The 13,980-nt window shown below is 51.4% G+C and overlaps 1 protein-coding gene across 4 annotated transcripts in view; it reads right to left on the bottom strand.

Annotated features, from left to right (window-relative positions):
- The window catches only part of SEPTIN9 (septin 9), a 134,584-nt gene that overhangs the window by 89,458 nt on the left and 31,146 nt on the right, over positions 1–13,980 (bottom strand). Inside the window, exon 1 of one of the 4 annotated variants that reach the window (XM_061455610.1) lies at positions 6,613–6,750. The exons of 2 other annotated variants lie outside the window; for them this stretch is intronic. In XM_061455610.1, the coding sequence (XP_061311594.1) occupies positions 6,613–6,634 (22 nt within the window). In that variant the 5' untranslated portion in view covers positions 6,635–6,750. Of the gene's footprint in view, positions 1–6,163; positions 6,293–6,612; positions 6,751–13,980 lie in introns of those variants that run through there. One more of the 4 variants, XM_061455607.1, reaches the window with a different exon arrangement.

The raw sequence follows: 13,980 nt of genomic DNA, 5'->3' as shown, positions 1-13,980 counted from the left end.
AGGAACCACCAGCAGCCTTAACCCACATCATTGTGCAGCTCTGCCCAACACGCTGATCACCACTCTGATGGTAAAGCAGAAATGGGCCCGGGGCATAAAGCCAGGGTCCAAGTCCTGATCCAGGCCTCCCAGCTTTCAGTTTCACACTACTCCACTCCCCAGGAGATGCCTTCCAGCTTCTAAGGTGTCCTCAAAGCAAGCATCGCTGGCCAAGCATTCAGGATTTGAACTCTTTCCATTTGTCGCCCTAAACCATCCTGATGGACTCAAACCATGGATGCCCCATCCCTGGCAGTGTTCAAGGCCAGGTTGTATGGGGCTTGGAGCAACCTAGTGCGGCGGAAGGTGTCCCTGCCCATGGCAGGGAACTGGAATCAGATGAGCTTTAACATCCCTTCCAACCCAAACTGATTCATATGATTAATATGATTCTATGAAATACACCTTGACAAAGGCTCTACCTTCAGCGGAGATGCTTAGCCACCGTGAGACCTGTCTGTGTAGCACCAGCTTCCCATGGACATGGACCAGGCCAAGAGGAAAAAATAAGAATCTTCATTTTGACACAAAAAAGGTTTGTTTTTTTTACAGAGAGAACAACCAATCACTGGAACAACCTCCCCAGGGACATGGTAGAGACCCCAGAGCTGGAGGTTTTCAAGATGGGATTGGACACAATGCTATGTATTTTCATCTAGGCTCTCTTTCGCACAGCAGCCAGGACCAGGGGATGTGTTGAGGTCCCTGCCAACCTGGGCTGTTCTGTAACTATGAAAAAATGCACTTTCAGTTTTATTATGTGATTGTAAAACTAATGCATTTTATTCACCTGTAAAATCATACCCATTCACCCCAAGCCACAACCTGACCAGAGCTGTTCAGAAGTCTCTTAGCATCTCTTAGAACACTCTTACCATCAGCATCCCGTGGCTCTCTTGAATGTTACACTAAAGGGCTGTTTCGCTTCATCTGCCACTCAAACAGCAGCTCCATCCAGCAGAAAGGTCTCACACAGTGCTCCTGTGCGAGGGATGCGGCACCTGGGTGGTGGCACAGGACATAAATATAACAGCCTGAAGTGCTAAGGAAGAGGCAGTGGGGATGCTGTATTCCACTCAGAGATGACCATATGGAAGTTAATTTTCAGTGTCAGATCTTAGGCAGGAAGCTGCCCTTGCAAAAAGAAGCTGTTGGGAAGAAACATGGCCATAACCCTAGAAACTCAGTGGAAAGGTGTCATTGTCTATGGATGTTGATTAAGCATGTATGTAAAGGCTGCTGTCTCCATCAGCTGGCCAGAGCTGCCATCAAGCACTAGTGGTATGGGTGGACCAGCTTCAGATCCCATGCAGACACCACTTCGCCTATGGAGAGCTTCAGCACAGAGACCCACACAACAGATCCTTACCTGATACCAAAGGGTAATAGAAGCACAAACACCTTTTCCCAGGGATTTACAGAAAACCTGGGGCAGAGCAGAAACGTCGCCTATGTTTTCTCAGGTGACTGTTCTCAAGATGGGTCTCAGTGCCCATCAGGACCTTCCCTATTGCCCATACGATGCTGGAGTCTGGCTGTACAGCCCCAAGGCCAAGAGCAGCACTCACAGCACAAGCCATCCCTGCTCTCTAACAGACTGTCCATTACTTACAGCTGTAAGAACCACGTGGAGAAGCCAACAGGACATAGATATAGTGTTTCTGAGATCATTAAGGCAACAGAAGACATGTGTTGACCCAGACATACTTCCCTAACTACGTACTTGCTCCTACTCAGCATTATGGTATGCTGGACCTTGGAAGCGCCCTCACTTGCATGAGAAATGTCCTCCCTCACCCCAGCAGCATGGGAATCGCTCTGCTGGGAGGCTCCAGGTCATCCAATGAAGCACAAAGCAGAAGGACAGGCAGCAAAGGAGCCCCTGCCCCAGGGCGAGCCAAGTTCAGGTGTCAGCTGAGTGGTGTCAGGAAACGTTACCTGCGCTGCCAGGCAAGAGATGAGATGTGCCCCGCAATGGGATTGTGTTTAAAATGGAGATGAACAGCAAGTCGGGCAGATTTAAGAGCAGCCATCAGGAAATGGGTAATGCTTCATACCTTGAAAGGCCTCAGACAAATGCAGGAATGTATCTGCTGGCCAGGCAGGAGCAGGCAGCCAGGAGTGGGCTGGGAGCAGCGTGGAGCATTGCTGTGAGCACAACTGTCTGCAGAGGCTGCAGCCCCTGAAACCCAAACCCTTCCCTGAGAGAGGGCCTGCATGGACCATGGACTGTTAAATGAGCCAAGCCCCCCTGTCACAACAGGTTCGTACAGAGCATCCAGGGTGAAGGTAAAGACCTGAAGAAGAAACTCGGGGGAGAATCTGCAGCAAACCGCAGGGGTCAGCAGCAGGTAGGGACACAAGCAGTGGGGCACTGACAGCAGAAGGGAGGGCTAAGGACAGACCAACAGCCACCAGCAAAGGTAGGACAGGAAGGGAAGTGTCCCTGGATGCCAGGCCTGGATGAATGCAGTGGGATCTAACGGGAGGTAGAACCACACAGACTGTAAATGCCTCATCAGGTGTTCCACATGTGTGAGGTGCTGCAAGCCAGAGGAGAAAGAAAACTGACTCGTAAAACAAGGTGTATAGCTGTGAGAACAGCACTGGAAAGAAACAGGTCAGGCATTTATCTGCCGTTTCCTAGGAATAACAGGGACACCAAGAAACCTGCGACAGACAAGATAGCCAAGAGTGATCAGAGCAACCCCAATCCCGCTGCCCTGCTACACATCTGTAACAGTAACTTGTACTCAAAAATAAGAAAGAAAAAAAGACCTAAGCACATTCCCTGCCAGCAGCCCTTCACATCCCCAGCAGTCACACACAGCATCACCACTTCCCTTTCCTCTTGCCCAGCCCAGAGGTCCTTCCCAGGTGGCTCCAAGGACTATTGCTGGTGCTCTGTCTTGCTGTATTTAGCCTGAAGGCTGCTGCCTGCGCAGCCTCCACAAAGCAGCATTGCAAACAGGGGCTGTCTCCTTGCTGCTTGGATCGTTGAAGTGAGCAGTATGATGTATAAAACCTTGATAAATTCTGTACAAACATGTACACACAAATATATCTATAGTGGATATGTAACTGACAGGTTAAGAATGCTCAGCAGTGGGTTAATAAAGAGCTCATCCTTCCTGGTATTCAGCACCTCCAGCAATCCCAGCTGCCTGCTGCTGGGCCCTGCCTCACACATGCCACTCACTGCAGCCAGGTGTTACAATCACCTACTCATCATCATCATCCTCATGAGTTAACTCTTAAGATGAGGTTTCACAGTGCCATTTCAAAGGTGACATTAATCATTTACCTGGGAGATCAGTCCTCCTGTCCCGTCACAGCTGTACCAAGACTATCACCCCATCAGTAACCAAAATCCCACTGCTTGGGGTGCTGCAGACGTTTCCTTAGCTTTTGAGAATAGGTAAGAGGCCCCACAGCATTAACAATTCAGGCATTGTAGAAAGATCTGTGCTAGTGAAAAGGGCCATCTGCTAAGGAAAGACAGGAGAGCCATCTCCAGGCCACTGCCACCAAAGCAACCCAGCAAAGCTGGGAGAAGGGCAGAAGGGAGAATCACAGCAGCCCCAGAACAAGGCTTTCAGACCCAAACCCACTGGAGAAGGATGCCTGGAAACAAATTAATTTAGAATGAAGGCTTTTTATGCAGTATTAGCTTGCAGGAATGTTGAGAGATGGGTAAATCAGATTAAAAGGAACCAGCAGGTTATATGAGGTTGCATTACACCAGCACTCACAGGCACCACCTGAGATTGGTACCTTGTACAGAGACTGAGGAAGACCCTCGCTGCTCCAGAGCTGGCAGTGAACCAGACACAGACCTACAGCATCACCTCTCACCTTCAATGGCTTCCCAAGAGACAGGATCCTGGATGGGGAACACCGTTCTGTGCAAGAAAGCCTGCGCTCTGGCTGAGCAGAGGAGACCCTAAAAGGACATGCCAAGCTCCAGCAGCTGTGGGAAAGCAGCCGTCAAAGAAGAGGCCAGGCCCTATTCCCACCCACCCTGGTGTGCCCTCATCCCATCCAACAGCCCCACTCTCAGCTCAGGACTCAGCTATTCCCACCCACAGCAGAGTATTAATTAAAAGCATGTTTGGAGCCGGAACAGTGACTGGGACGTGCCCCCCAGCACTGCGCAGATCTGCTTTCATCCGAGTCATCTTTCAGTCAGTCACTAAGACTGTCCTGCTGCCTGCATGGCTGGGGGAGCCCAGGGCAGGCTGAGATCTGCTCCCTGCTCCAATCCTCACCAGCACAGTGGTGCCAGAGCTACAGGCCCTACAAGACCTTTGGAGCACATCAGCTGGCACAGCCTGCTCATGTGCTGGCAAGGACCAGTGTGAGCCAAGCAGCTCACCCTGTGAATCCATGCTGCACCATGGACCTGAAGCGACAGTGTGACCTGGTGATATTGTCACTTTTCTGCCCAGAACCTCCTTAAGCACAGTTTTCTATGGGTTTAGCATTCCTTCCCACACTGCTGCAACTGAGCAGCTTTACCTGCATGCAGTAAGGAGGAACCTGTAGAGAAGGCCTGAAATCAGCCCTTCAACCCATCTATTTCCCCATCCCACATTTCACGCCAGAGCCATGTATCAGAAACACCACCGAAATGGCCTGCACAGCTTTGGGGTCCCACACAGCACACAGCTCACTTACTCCTGGCCCCAGCCACTGAGCACCCCTGCATGCCCTGCCTGCTGCCTGCAGCTTAGCCACATCTGAGCAACGTTTCACAAGTATTGCTTGTACTCCCAGGGGTTAGCAAGGGCACCTTTGCACAAAGACACTCGTCTGGGGTCTTCCTGTCCATGGGGTTCCTATGCGCTGCATACCCTGCGAGTGGGTGACACGAGGCTCTGTGCTCTCTGCAGCAGCTTAACACAATGTGCAGATCAAGGGCCGAGAGAAACTCACTATTGAGTGGGTTTGGGGAGAAACCCACTTTTGATGCTCCTTTGGAAAGAACCCTGAATCACATCACCAGGGAGTCCCCTTTCTCACCAGCCCCCCCGCCACCTCTGCGGGGAAGAAGGGGACCCAGCGGTGCACTAAGGAGATGTGAAAGGCCAAGCCATGGTGAGCTCAAACCACCCCTGCCAGCCCCTGCTCCCTGCACATCCCAGCCAAGCCGAGGGCCGCACGCAGCAGCAGAGGCTGTCCAGCCCAAAGCCCTGTGCTCCTGAAACACCCACCAGGCTCCCAGTTACAAGCAGCTCTCAGGAATGCTTTGAAGTGGCTCAAACTAGAGAAGAAAGCACAAGCATGAGAGACGGGGAGAGGGACGAGAAGGTGCCACCCATACTCCCCAGAAGCGATGGGGAGCAGAGGATACTCCTGCAGGTAAGTCCTCATCCAGGGGTACCGGCTGCTCTCAGCACATCCCCAGATGGAACCCAGTGGGCTTGGTATGGGCCAGCCATGGGAGCAGCTTTCCCTGCCCACAGTTTCACTCCACCCTGGCTTGAGCGTTTCCTCTCATCCCTGTGGTTTCCCTCCCAGTGCTGATGCCCAGAGGCCGGCTGGGAACACCCAGGAGAAGAGGCCTCGTGCATCCTGGGTCTGTGCTGTGCTGGGGGCTGCAAGAGCAAGACCCACCTTTGGGCTGCAGCACACTGGGGCTGCAAATCCGGCACAGACACCCCCTCCCTTTCCCTCTTCAATCCTGGCCATCCTGCTCTGCATGCAGAGAGCGAGCTTCATGGGTGATGCCACACTGCCCGTCCCCTCTCCCTGCTGCTGGAAGCTGTTACAGTCACAGCATTCCCAGAAACAGCTCACTGCAACCCAACAGCTCGACATACCCGGGAGCAGTTTTTGCAACCACTTAGACATGCACCATTAGGTGGGATTTGCAGGGAAGCTGGGGAATTAAATTCATTCCCGTGCTTACCCCCTTCTATGCTCCCCCCACCCAGATGCCCCCACACGTGGTGAAGCAAACTCCAGCTCCGTGGCCCCCAGCTCAGGGAACGGCCACAGGACACGCAGGCAACTTCTGCCCGGCCAGGCAGGCAGGATGGGAGGGCAAAAGCTGGGGGAAGATACTTTGGCAAGCAGAGAAAGCACAGCCACAACACACACACACACACACTCAGGAGCCAACCTTCAGAGCAGAAACGCGTCTCCATGCCAAGAGCTCGGCTATTTTCCTCCCTCTTCCCAGCTCGCAGCTCTGAGCTAACAGGCTCAGCATTCATCCCCCCGTGCCGTGCGGCACATGGGAGCAGAGGGAGGGGGGGAAAGAGAGACTCAAATGAAATCCAGACTTAGAAAGCAGTTTCTTTCTCCCCCCACTGCTTCCCCCTTCACCCCCCTCCCCGGCTTCTGCTGGAACCACCTTCTGTCTCGAGGGCTCAGGAGGATGGAAAAAAAAAAGACGAAATGCAGAAAGGAAGTGTTGCAGAAAAAAAAAAAAAAAGAAAAGAAAAAAAATAAAGGAACGGGCTGAAATCCACCCAGAACGTGGCTGTTTCTCTTCTTAAAGTGCAGAAGCTGCTGGCAAGGTAGGAGGGCAGAGGCAGAATATAACACGTTAAAAGATCAATAGCCTACCTGAAATCCGGTCCCTCTCCATTACTAAGGGATATATTTAGCATCCGCGTGTCACAGCCGTCCCTTTTTTCGGTGGCGTCCCCTTCTTTCCCCCACTCTCCCTCCCTCCTTCCCTTGCCTCCTCCTCCTCCTCTTCCAAAAAAAGCTCTTTGTCTGGTCTAATTTCTTCAATCTGTTGCAATCATGAATGCATCCAAATTACCACATTTCCATGTGCTGATCATATGTTTGTGCTCCAAACTGAAGTAGCTTTGTCTCTTTGAAATGAAAAGGAAGAGTAAGAGAGGAAGAGAAAGGAGGAAGAAAAAGGAAAAAGGGGGTGCATGACCCGAAAAATCCTGTAACTCCCTGGAATACTCCACCAGGCACAGGGAAACTGGAAATCCCGAGTCCTCTGTAAAAGTCTTAAAGCTACAGCATGCGAGTGTCCAGGGGAGCGCTCCAGCCTCCACAGCTCCCTCCTATATCCACCAGGAGATGCTTAAGGGACTTGGCTCCTCTCAATAACAGAGCGAACAACTCGTCCAGCTTCTCAAATCTCGCCCCGCTTCCCCAGTCTTATTTTGCTGCTATTTCCTCTATCCCCTCCTCCTTCCTTGGCTCCAGCATTATAAAAGAGTGCAGATCCTGCACGTTCCCCCACCCTGCCAGGTCTGAAGTTTCGATTCATGCATAAACTATTCAGCTGATGAAGGCTGACTTCATTCCAAGCACAGCATCACGGGCTGCTGCTGCTGCTGCTACCAGGCAGGACCCGAGCACCGCATATGTTTACTCGCCCTGTGCAACCCACTGGAGAGCTTCACTGCCAGCCCTGGCACTGAGCCTCTTCGCCTTCCTTCCCCTGCAGAGCTGTGATACAAGAGGATTTCTGCAGCCAGCCCAAAAGCGATAGTGAAAGTGGGCAGTTCTTCGTCTTCTCCTTGGTCCCACAGTGGAGTGAGGTGGGATTTGAAAGCAGTTTTCCTTCCTATGATGCCTTGGCAGGGCACGGGGGTGCAGAGGGAGCAGGGCAGCCCTGTAGAGCCTGTTGCCAGCTCCTCCTCTCCCAGGCCAGGGTGGAGGGATGCGACAGTGATGGGCTGGCCCGCTTGGAAAGTTCCAGATGGCCAATGGCCAGGGCAGGCAGCGGGGACACTGTGTCAGCACCTCCACTGAGACAGTGCCCACAGTGCTGCCCAAACCTCCCTTTTTGACCCTCCTGAGTCATCCGCACCGGTTCCTATTGACAGTGGAGCCTGAGTGACCAGCCAGATGTGAGGACACAGCCTCCAAACCCAGAGCTGGGGAACAAGCCATCCCAGAGGCAGGGATGGCAGATGCCAGCAGGGATAGCATGGCCATTACACAGGCCAAGGTGTGCTGGCAGGACCCTTGCATGCTCCACACATCACACGTGACATGTTTTGCCTCAAATCACTCACAGTCCACATGGAAAATCACAAGTGTGATAGCAGTGACAGAGCCTGGCTCTCCATTCACTGCCCCAGCGTGACAGAAGGATCAATGCTTTCCTGTGTGGATGAATAAGCTTCCAAGGAAAGACTCCAGGTGTTACAGGAACTGCTGGGACCTTTGGACAGCCTGGACCTCCATTGTGTTTCAATAGCGTGTGTCTCCCCCATACAGCAGCTGATGGAGTGTCACTGTCACCAAACAGCCAATGCTAAGCAGTGGGGTCAATCCAGCTCCTCCAGCCCAAATTCCTGTTCATTTGCCAGTGCCCAAGGCATCAGAGAGGGGACAATCAGCAATGTTTTCCCACGAACAGGCTGAAACCATGTTTCCTGCCTTAGACGTCAAAGATGCCAAACACAAAGTGAGGACCCAGGGGAGCTGCGTGGCCTCATGTAGCACAAAATCTGTTCCACTGCCTCCACCGAGCAGAGCAGCCTGTATTGCCAAACCCCTTACACTGGAGAGGGAGGGAAAAGCTCAGGGGAAGTATCAAGAAAGGAAGAAGGTGAATGGAAAGGAAGAAGGGATGAGGGCAGCACACACATTTCAGCCTGTAGGTTTTAACCCATCACGATCCAGGTGATTAGGAGAGACAGAGCAAAGGCATCATTTCTGGCAGGGCAGATCACCATGAGACACTCAGGGAAGTGAATCCAAATGATGATTAATGCAATTGACCTTGAAATTCATATAACCTTCAGGCAGATACTCTCATTCAAACTTCAAATCCTCAAGCAAAGGATTCACTTTAAAGGTGCAGTGGTGTCTCTGAAGCAGTGCTTGCAAAGTGCTCCTGCCACAGGCAGTGGTGACACTGGGGTGTCTGTTGGAGGGAGGGGAGTGCTCAGCCTCACCATGCCCATGACTGGGTGTTGGGGTTTTCTCCCTTCAAAGGTGCAGTTCAGCAACCTGTATGTTACAGGGCTGGGGGTCTCCCACCCTCCCTGGGTTTGAGAAGCTCACCACATGCCTGTTTAAATGAGTTTTCGGTGGTCTGTGCACTGCGCAAGTCTATATAAAGATAAATTATACTGCGTTTTCTAATACTGCTTTTAAAAGGGTTGGTGGGGGGGAGGAAGTCAAGCACATCTAAGTCTTGGGAAGGGCACAGAGAGCTCTCCCCGGGTTCAGGCTGTCTTATTGGGGTTCAAGGCCCCCCAGGCCGTCCTTTGGCAAAGCCACCAGGAGAGGGAAGAGGCAGGAGCAACCTTTAGGCAACCACTGCTATCTGCCATAAAGATAAATCCAGCTTCCATTTGCAAACAAGCAGCTGAAAGCAAGCAAGAGCCTTGCTCCCACACTGCCCTGTGCTTGCAGAGGCTGGCACAGGGAGGCATACGCTTTCCCTTGCCCCACCTCACAGGTTTAAATATTAACCACAGATGGCAGCCAGAGGAAGCATTGCCAGGTACAGAGAAAGCTAGGAAGGAAACCACAGTAAGGAAAGCAACCCAAACCCTGTTCCAGGCTTAGCCTGAATTCTTTCTCTCTCACACCTTTCCTAGACTAACCCAGCAATGCCCAAGCCCTTTGCTGAACTGTAAACTGCTTGTTGTGTATGAACACATAGGGAAGGTGCTGTGAAGACAGCACAAACTCACACCCCTCCCAGAGCCCAGGACATCACTGCGTAGCCAGGAGGGGATTTAGGGCTAGTTACACTGTCACCAGCCACAGCAGCTGCCACCATGGTACAGATGCCTGCAGGTATGAACTCAGATCCTGTTTGCAATTCCTTGTCTGTCTCACGAGGTTTATGCTGTGATTAGTTCAACCAACAGAAGTGTTATTTGCTTTTCTACCCAGTTCACACACACAGCCCCATAGTCACCACTCGCCACTCCCAACCAGGCTAGTAGCAAACCCCAGCCCTGCTGCTGAGTGAGCTGGAAAGGGTGAACGTGGCAAGTCCATGCAGTGATACAGGTTCTGCATTGACAAAAGTGCTGGGAAGCAGCCAGAGCAGCCAAAGACCTCCAGGGCCTGGAGAGGCACGAAAAATGGGGGTTCAGCTGACTCTTTCACTAGCTCAGCTATCTGCAGTGCTAGCGAGCTGCAACAAGAGGACAGAGGGGAGGACAGAGCAGAGCAGATCTAAATCAACTTACGGACAGTGAAGCATTTTCACATGAGGAAATACAGGTCCAAACTCAAACAGTGCAATCAAATGCTCATCCATTATATTCCCCCTATGCCATTTACCCCCCAGGCTGGACCCAGCCAGCAGATGACATTATCTGAGCCTTTGCTGTTTGCTCCAAGAACCTTTCATTTACATTTATATGAGCCTTGAGGATAAGGAAGGAAAAACATGCTGGCTAAAATTCTTGGTTTGTCTTTTTTCCAAATGAAAAAACAACGAAAAGCAAACCCCAAAGCAAGGAGATCCCCTCTTTCCTAGGTACCCTGGGTTCAGCAGTAGCAGTCATTTTTCTCCTTTTTAGTAGCTGGTGCAGTGTTGTGTTTTTGACTTCACCCTGAGAACAATGCTGATAACACACTGGTGCTTTTAGTTGTTGCTCAGTAATGTTTACTCTGATCAAGGACTTTTCAGTCTCATGCTCTGACAGTGAGGAGGGGCATGGGAAGCCGGGAGGAAGCAGAGCCAGGACACTTGACCCAAACCAGCCAAAGGCGTATTCCATACCACAGCACGTCATGCCCAGTATAGAAACTGGGGACAGTTACCCAGAAGGGCCAGATCGCTGCTCAGGTTGGGCTGGGTATGAGTCGGCAGGTGGTGAGCAGTTGTATTCTCTTCCCTTGTTACTTCCCCTATCACTTCCCTTATCATTATTACTATTGGTGGTAGCAGCAGTGGTTTGTGTTATACCTTAGTTACTGGACTGTTCTTAACTCAACCCATGGGGGTTATATTCTTTTGATTCTCTTCGCCACCCCTCCTGGAGTGGGGGAGAAAAAGGCAGGGAGCGAGGGAGTGGCTGCATGGTTCTAAGTTACCGGCTGGGCTTAAACCCCGACACCAGGGAGGTGCTTATCCTCTGAATGCTGCTGGCTTGCTCTTTTGCCAGTTGTGTTTTCTTCATCTCCTCACACGTCCACCACCCCCTCCCAGCTGGGCTGGAGCTGTTCTGCCCTGGACCACAGCTTTTGGTTGCCAAGCACTGTTTTGCCCATCCCTCCTTATTTTCTCAACACAGGGAACCACAGATCCTCCCAAGTTACTTCTTTACCCAAGCCAAAGCCTATGCCCAGGACACAGAGCGCATCACCACCCAGAAGCACATATGACAATTGCAGCAGGGGATTGCTAAAACAGCAGCAGCACATCTCCCCTCCTGCCCTTAGCCCATGCAGCACCTCTAGATGATGCCTATACAAGTGCTCCTGTGTTCTGCCTCATCCCATAGAGGGATGTATCTTTAAGGAAAGCCCCTGTTAGAGCTCTCCTCTGTGCTGGCTCTCAACCTCTCTGCCTGAAAGGCTCAAACTGCCGGAAATCCCTTGCATATCCTCCTGGGCTCTCTGCTCATGCTTTAGCACTCATGTGCTGAAGTATTAATAGCTGCCGGCAGTGCAGTGAGAGGAGAGGCGAGGCAAGGCAGAAGGACTGGACACTCACCCTCCTGGGAGAGCACAGGGGTATCACATAAATATTAACTCTTCCACCATTGTCTGCTTATGTTTTCCTTCCTGGACTCCTCAGTACCATCACTCTTGCCCTCTCAACACTCTATCTTCCACAACACACTCCTTGAGTCCCCCAAATAGGGATGCGACTCCATACCTGGAGGTCTGTGGTCATTCCCTACCAAGCAGGTCCTGAGGGAAGGCAGGATTCCCAACATTATTGCTGGATTTGCTCTCCTTTGAACAGCAGACATATGGTTTGCAGCCTCCTGCCCCCTGGGCAGGTCACTACAACAGCTCTTACCTGGAGAAGGAGCCAGCAAAGAGCAAAGTTTGAGAGTGTGTTACCCCTTGGGTACTGGAAGCAGGCAGATGAAAGGAAGAAAGACTGCACCAAACCCTGGAGCACCATTGGGCTGCTGTTCTTACTTTCTGGGTTTATCTAATATGGCTGGGCACAGGCTGCATTACCCACTGCTCCCTTCCACCATCCTTGCCCCAAACAGCAATGGAGCCACCCCAGCCATAGCACAGAGGCCAGATCCTGCACTTCACTAGCACCGCAGCAGCAACTGGCTCAGTTGGAAACCTGTGCCATTTCTAAGCACTTTACACACGGGCTTGTGTGAAGAAACACTCTGCTCCTGTGTGTTGAAGCAGCTCCTCTGGCATGGAGGGACCAGGTTATTTATTTCACCATTTTCAGGCGAATCCCTAAACATGGATATTTTCTAAAGGCTGCTGCCTATTGAGGCACCTACAGGCAAGGGGGCGTCTCCTGCATGGATTTCACTGGGTTACCTTACTGAAACATAGACAGATGCTGCCTTGGTGTGATGCAGAAAGAGGACACTCCATTGTCTTGTCCTGCCCAAAGTCCCCATTGCTGGAGAAAGGCCAATCTGCTGAAGGACAGAAAACACTCCAGAATTTGGCTGTAGACCTTATTTTCACTTAGCAGCAGAATCATCCATGCCTGGACACTCGTCTGCACATCACAACGTGCTTTTGACCAGAAAATTTAAACCGAGGAGGGACTGCTTACCAAGTCAGTCAGTCAAGAATGCCTCTTGCTGCCGGTGCTTTTCTTGGACCTCACTGATTGCTTTCATGGCCACCAAAATTTCAGCAGAGATCTCAGCAGAGACTTTGCAGGTCAGCCCTGACATCCACAGTGCTTTGTCATTAACCCAACTGCAGAGTTGGCTTACAAACAAGTCATCTCTCTGCAAGAAAAGGCATGAAAGGCTGCACTCCTGCCTTTTTTGCAGTCCTAGACACCAGATAAATATAGCAAGGAGCAAATCCACGCTCTCTGCCTAAGGTACAATTAGGGGGTTTGGTAAGCACCAGCCACCACAGGATGTGCTGACCTCGGAGGCTCAGAGGATGCCTGTGGCAGCAGCCACGGCTCAGGAATCTACCCCTGCTCAAGTGATGAGGGACACCAGATTTTGAGGGGCAAAGGGAATGTTGAGCAGCCATGAGGTGGTCTGCCAACATGCCCAAGAGCAATATGTAAACTGACATTTCAGCAGCAAAGAGATGAGAGAAATAAACACCATGGAGAGACGCGTGTATTCACCCAAGGAAAACACGACCACACACAGCTGTGTCGGTAACCATGAGCTCGCAGTACAGGTGAAGACATACCAGGCCTGCTTCCTCATTTTGTTAATTTTCCCCCTGTTTCTATGGGAAGGGCACAAGATGCCATATTCCACACATGCACGTTTCCAAAGCTGTCCCACTCCTCCAGTGCCTGTTGGCTGGAAGCATGTCCATTCACTCCCATCAGCCGAGGAGGGCTTTTCTCTGCCTGCTCCATCCTCTCCTGCATAGGCACCTTGAGTCAGCCACATCCCAGCACAGCCATGTCCCTCACAGGGTACAGGCTGGGGCTGGCAGAGGTATTAACAAACATTTCTTTCTCTCAGCACATTGTGTTTTGGTCTAGAGGAATAGGAATTTTCCCTCCATCCTTCACAATGGGATGAGACAGAAATGAGATCAAACCATACCTCACTGCTATTCCTCTTCTGTGCTCTCCCACATCCTTCCTGCCACAGCTAATATAAGGTTCTCTTGAAAGAGTGTTATAAGCTTTCTCCAGAGACACCTGGTCCAGAGGTGATAAATAACTTCACTCCAGGACTACTGCTGCTACCCTGGAGGAGCTGCAGTCTGCATTTCTACATCTCCTGTCCTCAGGGGAGCCCTGTGGACCTCACCAGCACTCACAGAATCATAGAATAGTTAGGGTTGGAAAGGACCTTAAAATCATCTAGTCATCAACAAATCCATATCACAGTATGTCGA

This window comes from Pezoporus flaviventris, unplaced genomic scaffold (genome assembly GCF_033815535.1).
Source record: "Pezoporus flaviventris isolate CSIRO_AGI_PZ_B2104156 unplaced genomic scaffold, CSIRO_AGI_Pfla_v1 ptg000020l, whole genome shotgun sequence".
In the NCBI taxonomy this organism is placed as follows: Eukaryota; Metazoa; Chordata; class Aves; order Psittaciformes; family Psittacidae; genus Pezoporus; species Pezoporus flaviventris.
Note: the sequence above shows the minus strand (reverse complement) of the source record. Positions and strands in the feature narration are given on the sequence as shown.